This window comes from Globicephala melas, chromosome 19 (assembly GCF_963455315.2).
Source record: "Globicephala melas chromosome 19, mGloMel1.2, whole genome shotgun sequence".
In the NCBI taxonomy this organism is placed as follows: Eukaryota; Metazoa; Chordata; class Mammalia; order Artiodactyla; family Delphinidae; genus Globicephala; species Globicephala melas.
The window spans coordinates 62,805,905-62,821,132 of record NC_083332.1 but is presented as its reverse complement, the minus strand read 5'-3'; the positions used below and the strand labels follow the sequence as shown (position 1 = coordinate 62,821,132).

General features: G+C 57.3%; 2 protein-coding genes across 12 annotated transcripts in view; one reads left to right on the top strand and one right to left on the bottom strand.

Moving 5' to 3' along the window:
- Positions 1-13,423, bottom strand: part of GAS8 (growth arrest specific 8) — a 32,808-nt gene extending 19,385 nt beyond the window's left edge. For 5 of the 10 annotated variants that reach the window (XR_009559956.1, XR_009559961.1, XR_009559963.1 and 2 more), the window contains exons 1-12: positions 12,806-13,162; positions 11,222-11,272; positions 10,198-11,138; positions 9,853-10,050; positions 9,327-9,694; positions 7,228-7,314; positions 5,084-5,281; positions 4,169-4,375; positions 2,578-2,632; positions 1,748-1,953; positions 1,119-1,286; positions 682-768 (exon numbers count right to left, since the gene is read on the bottom strand). Coding sequence is in view for 1 of the 10 variants with exons in the window: in XM_060288692.1 (XP_060144675.1) it covers positions 682-768; positions 1,119-1,286; positions 1,748-1,953; positions 2,578-2,632; positions 4,169-4,375; positions 5,084-5,281; positions 7,228-7,314; positions 9,327-9,329 (1,011 nt within the window). In the remaining 9 variants the exon portion in view is untranslated. Of the gene's footprint in view, positions 1-681; positions 769-1,118; positions 1,287-1,747; positions 1,954-2,577; positions 2,633-4,168; positions 4,376-5,083; positions 5,282-7,227; positions 7,315-9,326; positions 9,695-9,852; positions 10,051-10,197; positions 11,139-11,221; positions 11,273-12,805; positions 13,164-13,343 lie in introns of those variants that run through there. The other 5 variants (XR_009559959.2, XR_009559962.1, XR_009559958.1 and 2 more) reach the window with 5 other exon arrangements.
- Positions 13,424-13,675: 252 nt separating this feature from the next.
- The window catches only part of DBNDD1 (dysbindin domain containing 1), a 12,731-nt gene continuing 11,178 nt past the window's right edge, over positions 13,676-15,228 (top strand). The window contains exon 1 of one of the 2 annotated variants that reach the window (XM_030849424.2): positions 13,676-13,835. In XM_030849424.2, coding sequence (XP_030705284.1) covers positions 13,805-13,835 — 31 coding nt within the window. In that variant the 5' untranslated portion in view covers positions 13,676-13,804. Of the gene's footprint in view, positions 13,836-14,000; positions 14,227-15,228 lie in introns of those variants that run through there. The other variant, XM_060288697.1, reaches the window with a different exon arrangement.

Sequence of the window (15,228 nt, the reverse complement as noted above, 5' to 3'; positions counted from 1 at the left end):
ATCAGCGAAGACCTGGTGCCGGCGGAAGTGGCCCCTTGGGCACTGTGGGTGGGGCCACAACTCTGAACATCCCTCCCGGCAGGCTATCTGCACCCTGAACGTGAACCTTCTCGCCCAGCAGTTCCCCTGCTAGGAATCGACTTCCCTGAAAGGGATACACAGTTGCACAAAGACTAACTTAAAAGGATGCTTGTAACAGCAAAGGACTGAAACAGAGATTTCAAATGTGACCCGATCGGAGAGACGGCACACAGGCTGAGACGAGAACATGGGCGGTCCAGACGCCCTCACTTCTGGGAAGCGGTGTCCCTACGCCGGGACACACAAGAGTGTGGGAGGAGAGTCAGGAAGCTCTGACCATTTGTGAGGACCAGCGCACGGCCCCAAGGCCCTCATGTTTGCACCCACAGGCTTGCTTACAACGCACACATAAAGATTTCGGACTTAGAAACACACACACAGATGAAGAAAGTCCTTCCTTCAAGGGGCCAGGCCACCTCCACGCTTCAGAGGAGAGCCCCAGGGGACAGCCGTGGGCACCACCCACTCCCTACCACTGACCGCCCTCTGAGACCCGGGCTGGCCGCCCACCGAGAGCCGCGCAGAACGAGGAGGGCCACGGGACCTCCAGCTGCCAGAGCCGGGCGCCCAGCCCGGCACCCAGGCGTCCCGGGAGCTTGCCTGGATGAAGCGCTGCTCCAGAACCTCGTGCTCCCACTGCAGGCTCTTCAGCTCCTCCTCGGTGACTTTCAGACGGGCTTTCGTGCACTGGAGAGAAAATGGGGATGGAGGAGAGAGCACTCCCGACTCAGGCACCCACACAATGCAGCTCCCGAGCAACAGCCAGGCCAGGTGAGCGTCAGAGGGAACCAGCTCCCAGGCCTGAGGGGCTGAGCCACCGGGGCAGCCCGCCGGGGCCACCCATCTCCCAGAACAGGTGCCAGCCTCACGTGTCCCAGGGCCACCAGGCCCAGGAAGGAGGAGCTTAGCGCCCCTGCCCTTCCTGCCCCGAGGGCCAGGCTCCGCTCTGGTCCTCAGGAGACGCCTCCCTGCCCTTCCTGCCCTTCCACACCCAGGAGGAGGTGCCAGGGAGGGCCAGGAATCAGGCAGAAACCCACCAGCAGGATCTGCTTGTCCCTCTTGTAGCCCCCGAGCTGCTTCTGCATCTCGCTCATCTCGTCCCGAGCCTTCTGCAGGGGGTCTGCCAGGAGCCTGTTCTGCGCGGACACCTCCATCATCTCCTTCTCCAGGTGCCTCTCTTTCTTCCGCATGGCCTCCATCTGCTCCTGTGGGCGCGAGGGGTGGGGGGTCGGCAGGCAGGACCAGGGGCTCCCCTGCCCGCAGAGAATGGTCCTGCCAGCACCGTGAGGACCTACGTCTGTTTTCTGTGTAAACACACAGTATTTTTTCACAGTTTTAACTTACTCTGAATTTTCTAGTACTTCAGCCTCCGTGCAAATTGAGAGATTACACTTTGCTCATGACCCCCAGAGGACATCCTCCACGGCTGCCAGCACTTGGGTGACGATGACGCCCCTGTGCTTCCACCTGACCTTTGACATAGCCCAGTGCATACAGGTGTATCACTTCCCTGCCACATGAGGGTTAGGGCAACAGCCGGACCGCAGCCACGGCTGTAGCAGGCAACACAACTTGTGAGCTTCGATCAAGGGCAGCTGAAGGGCAGGGTCAAATGCTTCTACAAGCAGGAGTGTCGGCCCAAGGGGGCTGGGCACTCCAGCAGCACCTTGAGGGAGTTGATGAGAGCCAGGTTGTTGAGGGTGATTTCGCTGTAATAGTTCCTGATGTCCGTGAAGGCCTCCTCGTGGCGCTGCATAAGCATGCTGATCTGGCCGTTCTTCCTCTCCTCCACCTCGTGGATCTCTGTCTTCCTGCGCAGGTCAAGCTCATCCCTAAGCATCCTGACCTTCTTATCGTACTTGGCCTCGATTTCTGAAAGGCAGCAGCACACACAGCAGCTGAGCAGAATGCTGGCCCTGTGGCTACGAGAAGAGATGGCAGCTGTGCCCAGGGCCAAGAACACCCACCAGGACGAAGGCCTCACCAACAAGCGGACAGCAGGACGGGGCGGGGAGTTGCTCCTGCTCTGTGGCACCAGCGCACACACCAGCCTGCCCTCCTTGCCCGTCACAGGCATTGCTAATCAATCCCTGCCTCAGGGATCCCAACAGCCGAGTGTCACCCAGTCCCAATGGGCTCTAACCACGGCCAGCCAGCCAGACTACGGGCTCTATCAGTAAACCAAACAGACTTCCGAGGCTGGAGCCTCCGCAGGCCGGGAGACCTGGACGCTGCCCACGAGGCTGGATAACTACCGCCTGCTTCTAGGTGCCGCTTCGTGCCTGAGGGTGTGGGCGGGTACTGGGTGGTCCTCACAGCCTCCCACCTCTCATGGAATAGGGTGTTCTGGGATCCTGAAGAGCCCACCAGCCTCGCTTTGCACGTCTGAGCTGTTTTAACTGGTTTATGTGCCCGGTTAGCAAGCGCTGTTGGGCAGTCCCTTCCTGACGGGAGGGGCTCTGGGGCCGTCTTACACGGAGCGCGGGAGACGCTGACCTCGCACCTGCCGCTCAAAGTCCTTGCGTATCTTGGTGATCTCCTCAGTGTGTTTCTGCAGAGGTGGAAGTGGCCGGTCACTGGAGGTCAGACGGGACGGGACAGACGCCGGCCCCTCAGCCCGGCCCCTCGCCTCACTGGCAAGGAAAGCCCGGCTCAGTAAACCTGTGCTGCTTCTGCTGGGCCCCCCACCTCCGAGCTCATGGACCCAGCCCGGAATAACAAGGTTTGGTAAATTCCACATTTGATAATGGACTTCCCTCAGCACAGGTCACCTCGGAGCTGCAGAGAATGTTGACAGACATCCCGGCCGCTGGCCGTGCCCAGCCCTTCCCACCCTGCCCAGAGGCTGGACAGCAGGGGCCAGACCCACACAGAGCTGCCGGCTCCCCGCTGTCGGCTAACCTGCTTTGGCTTAGAACACCGTTACAAATTATTTTAATAGACAGTTATAAATTCTGAATAAAAAGTTTAAATTAGACTCTAGAGCAGTGTTTTCACTCAGAGCGGCACTCTGACCGTGTACCTACTCCACGCCCAAGGCCTCGCGTAAGCAGAGAGCCCGCACCGCTGTACTTGTTGGAAGGCAGCTCACTCTGTGCTTCTGTCAGAAAGACCAGACCGCCCTCAAGCGTCCAAGACTTCAGCTCCCTCAAGCTTCACGGCAAAGTCTGCAGTGTTACTGATTTATTTCCAGATTCAGTTGAGGCTGGGCCGCCTCCAGACATACACAGAGGCAAGTGCACTGACAAAGTCTTTCAACCCACAGCCAGGAACAACCTTTGAAAACCAAAGTTGGACACGTCCTCCCTTTGCCCACGCCCTCCAGAGGCCCCTGACTCAGTCCTGTCCCCCAGACCCCTCTTTCCTCACTCCTGGGGGCCGCGGCACTGGTCCATCGCCAGCCCTTCTCAGGGCCTGGTCTCCCCCAGCCCTGCCTTCCCCCCACCCTTGCCCGGATATCACCTTCTCAATGAATTCCCAGAATGCATAGAAAAATGCAACCACCCTGGTTCCCAGCACCTTCCTGTAGCACTAATGCCCGCAGACCTGCGACACAGGTTTGACAGTTTATTTTGTCTTCTGTCTCAGGGGCAGCCTCTCCATTCTAGACCATCAGCCGTGCGTGGGCAGGCATTTTGTCAGCCCCATCCTCTGTGTCCCCAGAGATCAGAACCGCGCCTGGCGCTTAAGAAGGAGTTCCAACCTCCACCTGGAACCCCGCCGCCTCCCTCAGAAACGACCAAAGAGTCTCAAAGGTCAGCGAGGCACTTGAGCACAGCTCACGGGACAAGCTGCTGTGGCTGCCGAAGGGCTGGAGGGCTGCTCACTTCAGGGGCCGCGCGTGCGTCTCTGGGGTCAGAGGTCAGCAGTATGCGGAGAGGGACCCTGAGCTGGATTTCCCTCCTGGGAAGCCAACCTGTTGCTCAAGCCTGAGACAAAATTCTGTGTCTGGACCCCAAACAGGGCTTGTTTGGCTGCATGCTGCTGCTACTGTTGTTTAATTGCCAAAATGCAGGATTTAATATACAGAAATATGAATTCCCAGTTGGAGTGCATCCCGAGGTGCTCACGGCACGCCAGCACCTACCAGCCTCAGGTTCTTCACCACCAGCTCGCCAGCCAGCTCCTGTTCCTTCAGCTCCACCTGCAGCGCCCGCATGTCCCTGCACAGGGCACCCTCCTGCGCACGGCGCTCCTCCTGCGCCAGCTTCATGACCACGGTGCCCTCCGCCTTCATCTCCATCAAGCTGTTCTGATGCTCGTACAGCAAGTGCTTCACCTTCTGCTTATAGACCTGCAGGCGGGGGAAGTACCACCGCTCACCTACTCTGCCCGCTCACCTGCATGCACATGCCCACCTGCACACACCTCACCTGCACAGGCTCACCTGCACGCACATGCTCACCTGCACACACATGCCCCCCTGCACAGGCTCACCCACACAGGCTCACCTGTACACACAAGCTCACCTGCACACACATGCCCACCTGCACAGGCTCACTTGCACACACCTGCACACACATGCCCACCTGCACAGGCTCACCTGCACACACCTGCACAGGCTCACCTGCACACACCTGCCCACCTGCACACAGAGGCTCACCTGCACACACCTGCCCACCTGCACACAGAGGCTCACCTGTACACACATGCCCACCTGCACACACCTGCCCACCTACACATACATGCCTACCTGCACACAGGTGCTCACCTGCACACACATGCCCACCTGCACACACCTGCTCACCTGCACAGGCTCACCTACACACACCTGCCCACCTGCACACACCTGCCCACCTGTATACACATGCCACCTGCACACAGAGGCTCACCTACACACACATGCCCACCTGCACACACATAAAAAATACCCTCAGTTCCCCACGTCAAGGACACAAAGGGCTGTGACTCCCAAAAGCAAGGCGAGACAATGCCCCTGGCCCCCGGTCCGGCTCCTCTGCCCATGTGGCAGCTCCTATGGGGACAGGCCAGCCCCACGCACCTTGATCTCCACCTGGTGCCTCTCCTCGGCCTCCTCCATCTCCCGGTCTTTGTTCCTCAGCTCAGCCTTCTTCTCCTCCAGCTGCCTCCGCGTGATCTCCCAGAAAGTGTAGATCCTGTCCCGCTCCAGCTGGAAGTAGTTGCGCTCGACCCGCTCACGGTCCAGCTCCTCCCGGATGCGGCCAATGTGTTCCACCACCTGGCAGGCAGAACAGGGCCAGTGAGGCGGCCGGGGTGGGCCACCAGCCGCCAGGGGAGGGTGCACGGAGAAAGGCCAGGAAGAAAGAGGGAGGGGCTGCTCTCACCTCAGAGTAAATCAGAGCTAAAAGTGAGAAGTTAAAGTAGGGGGCTGGGAAGGCTCGGGGACAGGGAACGTTCAGCAAACAGCAGAAATCTCTTGTATTTGGCCAAGAGTCATAAAATGATTATATGCTTTTATTCCCTCCTGGGGATTTACACTAAAGAAATTTCTCAGAAGAACACAGGAGCTTTCCGCTTAAAGATATTAGCTACACCATTATTACAACAGCAAAAGAATTAAAAAAGAAATGATCTAAGATGCTTTTAAGTAGGAGAATGGTTGGGAATTCCCTGGCGGTCCCGCGATAAGGACTTCGCGCTCTCACTGCCGGGGCCCGGGTTCAATCCCTGGTCGGGGAACTAAGATCCCACTAGCCACACAGCACGGCCAATAAATAAATAAATAAATAGGAGAATGGTTGAGAAATTAGAGTATATCAGTTAGAAGGTTATATGGCCCAACAACACAAAGATATGAGAATGATGTAAATATGTTCACAAAACAATGTAAAAAACCTTTCACCTTTAAAGATACACGTTAAGCAAAAAGTATACAAAACCAGTAAACCCGAAACAGTCAAGATGGTTTGGTCCGGAGCCAAATGCAAATCTGCAAATAGGTTAAAGAAAAAAAAAGAAAAAAGGGCCACCAGGCCGGGACGGGGCTGGGCTCCCCAGGAGGGAGGTCTACAGTGGGGTCTACTGTGTCAATCAGACAAAGGATCTAAGCCAGGCTCCTCCCGTCTCTGACCGGCTCACGCTGGACGTTCCATCACTCGATATCTAGATTTCTTATAACTATCTAGATTTCAAGCTTCTCTTCAAAAATCAGCAAACAAACAGCTCTGGAGCCCAGGGCCCACAGGTTAACATGCAGCGAACTGGCCACAGCTGCCCTGAGTCTCTCACCCCTGCCTGGGCCCTGGAAGCTTCCCAGGTGTCCACGCCTGGAACACCGGACAGCAAGGCTCTGCTCTGCAGACTGGCCACTGCCATGTCACAGTTCGGTCCCCACCGGACAGGAGAAAATGGGGAGCCAAGAAACAGCCTGACGGCTGGGGCAGCGCAGTGGGTAAGCCGTTCACGCGGCAGCCTGGGGACCTTTCCAAAGCGCAACCTGACCCACCACCCTCTGCGGACACAGCCTGTGACACAAAGGCTCTCCACCGCTGTTCAAGGGCCTCGGCCCAGCTCTCCAGCTTCAGGTCTTACGCCTGTTTCAGTCACCTTTCATTTCCTTATCTTAAAACCATCAAAAGTAAGTAAGGGTCACTAACGCTCACAGGAGTGCATGTCAGACGCTCCCAGACCACACATGCTCTCACAGTTTGCACACGTTACAGGTTTCAGGAGCCTTGTAATTGAAATTGTAATTATATAACCACGTTCTCTAGCCCTTAAGTTCAGCAAAATGAACAAGTGGCCAAAAATAATTCACAATGTTTAATGGTAAATAAAACAAATGAGAATGCTATAGGTGTATGTACTATGATAATAGCTCTGTAAGCATCAGGTGCCTACAAAAGATAAGAATGAAAGAAAACCCAGAAAACTTAAAACAGCTTTTATATCAGAAAGACATTTCCTTCCAAATTCCTACTACCCTATAAAAGAGTTCACCCATGTGCCTGTACCGCGTTGTTTTACAACACGTGCTGTGCTTGGGCGTGCAGGCGTGGGAGGGGCGTATCCACGTGTGGGCAGGGCAGCAGGAGCCAGGCAGAGGGGAGGTGCACGCGGAAGCGGGGGCAGCGGTCTGAAAGAGGCTCCTAGGAGAAGCGCGGAGTAGCAAACCCATCCCACCGCAACTCAGCGCTGGTCCGCGGCTCAGGCCAGCCCGCTCACCTGTTCCTTGCTCATGTCCTCCGGCGCGAGACCATCAACAATCGGGGTACCTTTGGCTTTCCCTTTCTTCCCTTTCTTTTTGGGCGCCTTTGGTTGAAGAATAGATGGTTGGGTTAGAGTTCACCTTCTGGCTGGCTGATTCCCTCCTGGGGCCGCTTGGGAGAGGAATTCCTGTTCTGGGGCATCCATCTGACTGCCCACTGTCTCCTGCTTCCACCCAGACCACATCACTCTGCCCTAAGGTTCCCCACCGTTAACCACAGGCACATTCTGCTGATACCTTTGGAGCAGCAAGGAGAAATCTGCCTTCTCAGAAGAGAATATTGTTTTCCCTGACAAAGGGAGGGAGGGAAACTTGTTCCTTAGTATATAGCAGAGACCCCCTTGGTGTGGATGCAAAATCTACTCGGACTCAAAAAGGAAGATTCCCCAGTACCACACTGTCCAATGTTACCACACTGGCTATAATGCTTGGCAAGCACCATGAAGAAACCTGCAATAAGCTGTCCAGTGAGTGGAGGGAGAAGTGCCCACAGCAACAATCAAAGCTGGCAAGATGAGGGCTCCTCCCCTCAAAACACAAAACCTCAGAGAACCCTGGTGGAGGAGCCGGAGCAGACTGTGGCGCTCACTGTGGGCTCTGTCAATGGGGCAAGGCTGCTTTTAACAACTTCAGCAAGGTGCCAGACGAGACCTTCCACCCTCACTCCCTTCCCGAGGGCCGCTCAGCAGATGGCCAATTTCCTTATCCTTCTGCCTTTACTTCTCCCAAGTTTCTGTGGCCCATGCTTGTGTGTACGCGCATCTATGTGACTCAGTAACATTTTTACTACAAAAAAAGTTTTTGTGGGGGGCTTCCCTGGTGGCGCAGTGGTTGAGAGTCCGCCTGCTGATGCAGGGGACACGGGTTCGTGCCCCGGTCCGGGAGGATCCCACATGCCGCGGAGCGGCTGGGCCCGTGAGCCATGGCCGCTGAGCCTGCGCGTCCGGAGCCTGCGCTCCGCAACAGGAGGGGCCACAACAGTGAGAGGCCCGTGTACCGCAAAAAAAAAAAAAAAAAAGTTTTTGTGGAAATCTTACAAAACGTAAAGAAAAAAAGGAAAATCACCCTATAGTCTCACAAGCTAGTAAAAGTAGATGTATTCTGGTGGTCCTTTTCCAGTTGACTTTCAAAAGACCCATCCACAGAAATCTTCACTCCTAATACAATGCCCTCTTTCCAATCCCTCTACTCCAATAAGTCCACCCCATCAGAAGAGCCTGAAGGTTTGTCACCACCCAGCATCAGGGACAGTCAGCCAGCGGCCGCCGCCTGGTAGAGCCCCTGGGGCTCCCGCACACACAGGCATCCTCCCTGCCTCCCACAGCTGATGGCCACATCTGCCTGGAAACTGAGTTACCGACAGCCCCTACATCATGGCGGAGGTGGGGTGGCGCAGCTGTGAGCCCTACCGCAGAGAGGGGCCGGGATGGAGAGCCCCAGAGGCAGCAAGCTGTCGCCGTGCTCTGCTCAGTACCGGCCTCACTCCTCGCGGGCTCTCCAAGGAAACAGCAGTTCCTCTACCCTGAAGCTCTGCCCCGAAGGACTCCACGGGCACTGGACATGCTGTCAGGACCCTCCGGTGTACAGGGTCCTCTGACCACCCTGGTATGCCCCGGGCTCTCGACCCCAGAGAATGGAGGACCTGTGTCTCCCAGGCCCCTGCCAGGTGAGACCCGAGGTCCCAAGGATCTCATCAATGAGCCTTCCATTCCAGGTAGGAAAGCCCCTCGACCCAAGTTCTCTGCTCTGGACGCTGTGCACACCGGGCCCTGGGTCTCGGGGGCGGGGGAGGCGGGTGCTCTCTGACCACCCACCCCTGTGAGCACAGGATCCTGGAGAGCCCAGGTCTCTCAGCTCCAGGTGCGTGTGGGGTCCGGGATCCAGGGTCCGCAGCACCCTGGGCCCTCCCTGCGAGGACTCCACGAGAGCGCCAAGCCCTCAGTTCCGGGACCCCAGAGCTCCAGGCCTCCCGTCCCGGGGTCTTCCTGCACGCAGGGCTGGCCCCCGAGCCCCAGGTACCCGGCGCGGACCCTACCAGACCTCCACCCCTCCTCACCATGGCTCCGGAGTCCCGGCGGCCGCGACCCGCCGACCAACGCGCCAGCCCAGCCTGGGCTGCGCGGTCTCCAGGCAACCGCTGCTAGGTTCCGCGCGAAGTCTCGAGGACCCTCGCGAGAGTCCGCCCGAGGGGTCACGGCCTGGCAACGGCGGGAGCGCGTCCCTAGCAACGCGCTGGGCTGAGTCACTGGGTTTGGGCCGCAGCTGGGCGTCATGCACAAGCTAGATTTCCACGACGCCCGTGAACGCGTTCGTTGCGGGACGTGTCTTGTTTATTGCGGGTCTTCCCCACTAGAACTTAAGCTGCATGGAGGTGAGAGGAACTGTTTCCATCCACTTCTTACTTACTGTACGTGCGTACGGGTCCTACCGTGCATAATTTCAGTTAGTGAGTGACGGGAGGTGCCGGAAAGATATGCACCGCTACGTTTTCCAAATTAGATTCAAATTCAGGCTGAGGCTCTGCCCCTGGGCCCACCCCACCCCCACCCCCACCCCCGCCCATCTTTGAAGATTCCTCCCACCTGAGGCTGGAAGATAGCTGTGTTTCCACAAACCCTCAGAAGAAACAAAAGTAGGGAAGAGAACGTGTTCCAGCTGGGTCCAAAGTTTTGAAATCAGCAAGTCTCCCCTTCGGAAAAACTAACTGGTCTGTCTGAAGAGGTCTTGTCCTTGTGATGAGGAAAAACTAGAAAACTTTGCCAGAGGTTTCCAGACACGCACTGCAGAAAAAAAAAAAAAAAAAGTCATCGGGTTCCTTTCCTAAGCTCTTGCTCTGAAAACTGCTAACCACTTTAAGATTTCCAAAGCGAATTTGCGATCCCTCCTACCACCCAATTACCTACATGCAAAGTGCTGTCCTTACACACCATTTGTTGTCTTTTTTCTACACTCTCAACTTTAGCATCTTCTTAAATAGTGGTTTTGCAAGAGGTCATGTTTTTCCATCAGGTTGGGGATGGAGAAGAATCTTCTCTCCCTGGAGAGCTTCCTTGGGAGCAGGGTGTGAATGATGAAACAAGGCTCAGGTGGGAGACAAAGGTGCCTCCGTAGCTGGGCTTGCTTAGGCTCAGGCACCCACACAGGGGCATGCATGTGAGAGCCACAGCGACGAGCCTGGGGGGCTTCCTGTTTGCCCACCCAAGCCCTGATGGGTCCTGGAAAGGAACAGCCCTTTTGAGGCACTGTATTGCACAGAGCCGTGATTTATTTATAGCAGCCCTGAGGCCTTTGTGAGGTCTGGTGGTGTCACTGTGCCTGGGCAGACAAGAGCCTGAGCCTCTGTGTCAGAAACCTCTGGCCTGATAAGGGTCTTCTCCCCTAAGGTGGGGTCCTCCCGGAGGGGTTTTGGCAGGTGAGACAGCACAGCTGGGTAGCACAATGGAGTAATGATAATTATTTAACACTTACTTTGCAGACCCAATACGCTAGGTGCCTCACGCTGACTGGCTTTTTGCTTTAGAAGTCTGACTGGGAGTCCCGAATTAAATAAATGCATTAACAATAATTCCTTTCAACAAAAAGGGCAAAAATAGGAGGGTTAGCTCAGGATAATGAGACAGGATATTCATCTGTCACAAATCAACAGCACAGCATGGTTTATCAGTGTGCACTGCAGAGATGCATAGTTCAGGGAGGCCTTGCTGCCAGCTCTCTGGGCTCCCAATAAGACCCACAGCGACCTGTGCTTTTCATATTTGAGTTCAGATTTTTAGAAAAGAGCTTTTTCTTCACATGGATGGCTTGAGATACTTTTATTCAGCATCAAGCTGTGCATCTCGGAAATCCAGATAAATGGCATCTGAGTCTCCTGTAAAATCAAAGACCAAATGTTAATACATACAAACTCACTGACCTATGTCTAATACCTGGCTCTTCCTAACACCCACGTACCTGCTCATCCAGGTAAACTGCCTCAGACCACAGCAGCAACTCGATGGAGGCCTGGATGTTAGGATAACACAGTGCTTAAGAAGACTAGACTCTCTTTTAGAGATAAACAGTGAAGTATTTACAAATGAAATGACATAATATATATAGGATTTGCTTCAAAACAACCCAGCAAGGGAGGGAGGCATTGAAAGTACAGAAAAATCAGGATCAGCCACGAGTTGGTAATCGCTGAATCTGGATGACGGTTCATGTATGTTAACTGTGCTATTCTCTCTACTTCTGTTTGAAAATGGATTTTTTCCTTTTTTATTTAATTTTATTTTTTAATTGAAGTATAGTTGATTTACGTGAAAATGCTTTTTTGGGTTTTTTTTTTTTTTTTGCTGTACGCGGACCTCTCACTGCTGTGGCCTCTCCCGTTGCGCAGCACAGGCTCTGGACGCGCAGGCTCGGCGGCCATGGCTCACGGGCCCAGCCGCTCTGCGGCATGTGGGATCCTCCCAGACCGGGGCACGAACCCGTGTCCCCTGCATCGGCAGGCGGACTCTCAACCACTGCGCCACCAGGGAAGCCCCCCATGAAAATGTTTTCAATGAAAAGTTAAAAATAAGCACTGGCCTCTGGAGTCAGATCACCTGCTGTTTACCAGCTAGGATGCCCTTGACAAGACTCCGTCTGTATCCATTTATTCATATGTCAAATGGGGATAATTAATGAACACCAATACTGTTACAGTTACTATGGCTGTGTGACAGCTTGCCCCCAAATGAAATACAGTGACATCTGTTTTGCCCATGAATCTGCAACTTGGCTGGGACTCGGTGGGGACAGCCCACCTTGGTTCCACGTATAACCCCCTGGGGGCGGCTCAAAGGCAGGCTCTGATGCCTGGCTACTGGCTGAGACCTTATCTCTCGTTCATTGGCTATTGTGGGCCAGAAAACACTCAAGTGGCCCCTCAAATGGCCTGGGCTTTCTCACACAGAGTGGCCGGGTTGCAGGGGAGCCTTCGGAAAGAGGTGAATCCTACTTAAGACCCTTGGAAGTCACATGGCAGCAACCTGCCACAGTCCATTGGCCAGAGCAGCCACAAGCTTGCCCAGGTTCAAGCAGAAGGGGCACAGACAGGGAATGTCTTGACGGGAGCAGAAGGTTCTGGAAGACACAGGGAATCAGAAATACTGCTCTGACCATTTGGAGACAATACAAACTTCCACCTCAGCTGAGTCTGAGCAGGCAGTGCCCACCTACTGTCCTGACCTCCTTATGTCCCCACCACCCACCCTGTAGCTCAGCTTTGTCCCCAGGGGGCTGAGCTGCCTCTTGGAGTGGCACGGAGTGCAAACTGCAGCGGCTTGTCCTCGTGGATCATGAGATCATTTTAGCAGTTTTTGTTTTTGTTCGTTTTGTAAACTAAAGAAAAATGGGAACTATTAGCCTGCCTCACTGACTGACAGTTTCAAAGGCCATGGGCTCCGTGTGACTGGAGCTGGACTAGGTGGTGAGGCCCTTTGTTGGCTGAAGCTGTATGGACAACCTGCCTTTAGGAGGGTGCTTTCCTGCAAACACCAAGTTCATACTCACCTCCCTCCTCTGCGGATTTTTCCACGCCCAGCTGGGAACAAACTGTCTCCCTGACGGTTTTCTTTGGTTTGTTTAGTCTTTGTGCAGACCATGGGCTTGCATTTGGATCTTCTGGCTTCCAGCGCCCGGCTGTGGCACCCTGGTCGGCTGCCTACCCTGTGTTCAGCTTCACCTGGAAAATCAGGATCCCGTCTTCTAAGGATTCCCCGGGAGAATTAATGCACCAAGGGCCTGGCACAAAGCCGCATTCCAGGGCCTCGTGCAGGGTCCAGTGTCTGGAAGTGGGGCTCCATCGAACAGTTTGGTGCTCTCAGCACGCCCAGACCCTGCCTGCCTTCCTTCCGGGGGGCCCCCTCTCTGCCCGCCTCCTTCTCCTGACCTCCCTTCCCCCCCCACCCCCGCCCCTGCCCCCAGCCTAGCCCTTAGACGCTCTCGCCGCCCCCCACCCCGCCCCCTCGCCCTGTCTCTCCATAGCATTTATCACAATCTGCAATTCTTGGCTTAAGGGCCCTAGGGTGTTAGGCCCGCCCCTCCATACCCCGCAGAGCGCCGGCACGTAGTTGGCGCCCCACAAATTTGCGGGGGTGAACGGACGGAAGTAGGCGCGGCTGCTGAATGAGGGCTCGCGCAGGGGCCGCAGAGGCCGGGCCAGCGTTGGGGGACGCGGCCAGGTCGGGGTGGCTCTGCAGGAGGGGGTAGCCTCTGCGTGGGAGGGGTCCTCAGGGGCAGGGGCCGGCAGGGGGCGCGCGCGGGGCGGGGCGGGGCCGCACCTGTGCTGCGGGGCCAGGGAAGGAGAACGGGGTGGGGGGGTGGGGTAACAGGGCCCCGGAGCAGCTGCGCGCCCCGCCCCGCGGGCTCCTCCCCGCCGCCGCGGCCCCCCGGCTGCTGCCCCAATGCGCTGCGCCGGGAGCCGGGGCCGAGTCGCCGCCGCAGCTGCAGGGGCGCCCGGGCCGGGTGACGACGCCGCCGCGTGCGCCCCTCCCAGGCCCTGCCGGCCGCATGGAGCCCCCGCAGGGCGCCAGCCCGGGAGGTGAGTGCGGCCCCAGCCCCCGGGAGCCCACGAGCTGCGCCTTCCCCGCAGCGGCCCGCAGCCCCTTCCCCCTGGGCCCACACATCGGCCACGCCCCGGGGCCGTGAAGACCCACCGGCAGCTCCGAGTCCCCCTGCGCCGGGCCGAAGCGGGGGGAGCCTAGTGCGCCACGCCCGGGAAGACGAGCGGGGGCACCGCCCGGAACGGCCCCAGCGCTGGGCGGGGGGCGCACGGACCGCGTCCCCGCCCCCTCGTCCTCCGCGCTCCCGACCCGGGCAGCGGTGTCTGGCGCGCTCCTGAGTGGTTGGCCCAGAGCTTGGTCCTGAGCCCCCTCCCAGCGGAGCCGGGGATCTGGAAGATGGGGCGTGCCAGGGCCAGAGTCGGGATCCAGGTCAGCGAGGCGTGGGGGGGATGCTGCCCTCCTAGCGGCGCGTCTGCTTTGTTCGGCCCAGCCGAGCCTCCCTGGGGGTAGGGCGGAGAGGCCGCGGCCGGGATCCTCGGGGCACCAGGCTGAGATAGGGGCTCAGAGCGGGGGGGGGGGGGGTGCACCTGGCTCCGCCTGCGGGGTCTCCCACGCCGGCAGGGGTTGCTGGCTGCCGGAGCGAGGCCCAGGAGCTTACACATCTGGGAGTGCTGGTGTGCACGGAGTGACCCCTCCTCACGGCCCCTGCCATTTGTCGGGACGGTAGAGATGTACCGGGGGCCTCTCCCCTAGGAGTCTGGCCCTACTCTGGCCCTGGCCTGGTGGGAGGGAAACCTTTCCTAGGACAGGTTCCTAGGAACCTCCCAGGAACCTTTCAGGAGGGGTTTCCTGTGCCATCGGCCTCGGAACTTGGATGCAAACTGCCGGTCTCCTCCACCCACCCGGCCAGGCCCCAGATGCACCCGGGGTCCCCTGGAGGTCCCATACCAGGGAGCCACTCCCTGGCCACATAGGGGTCCGCTGGGGGTCCCCTAGCCACACCAGTGGCCTGCTCCAGAGACCACATAGGGGTCCGCTGGCGGTCCCCTAGCCACACCAGTGGCCTGCTCCAGAGACCAAAATGGGTCCACCTACTGCTCTGTCTGCAGGCTGAATTGGGTAGGTGCATTCCAGACGGCTGTCTAGGGGCCCATGTCACGCTCCCTCCGAGCACCACCAGAGACACTCAGGGGCTAGTGGGTGTGGGTTTTCTTTGTTTTGTTGTTTGTGGGAGGGGTTCAGCTTTTTCTTCCCATTGGCAGTACGAGGACCCCGGGGCTTCCGGGTAGCGCCTTTGCGAGGATTTCATGGGGCAGGTTTGGAGAGGAAGGGCTGGGGATGCCAGCAAAGCAGCCAGGCCCCTCTGAGCTCCGTGTCCCCTTCTCTCAGTGGAGGCCCCGCCTTGCCTGCAGAGAGAGGGAGCAGAGAACA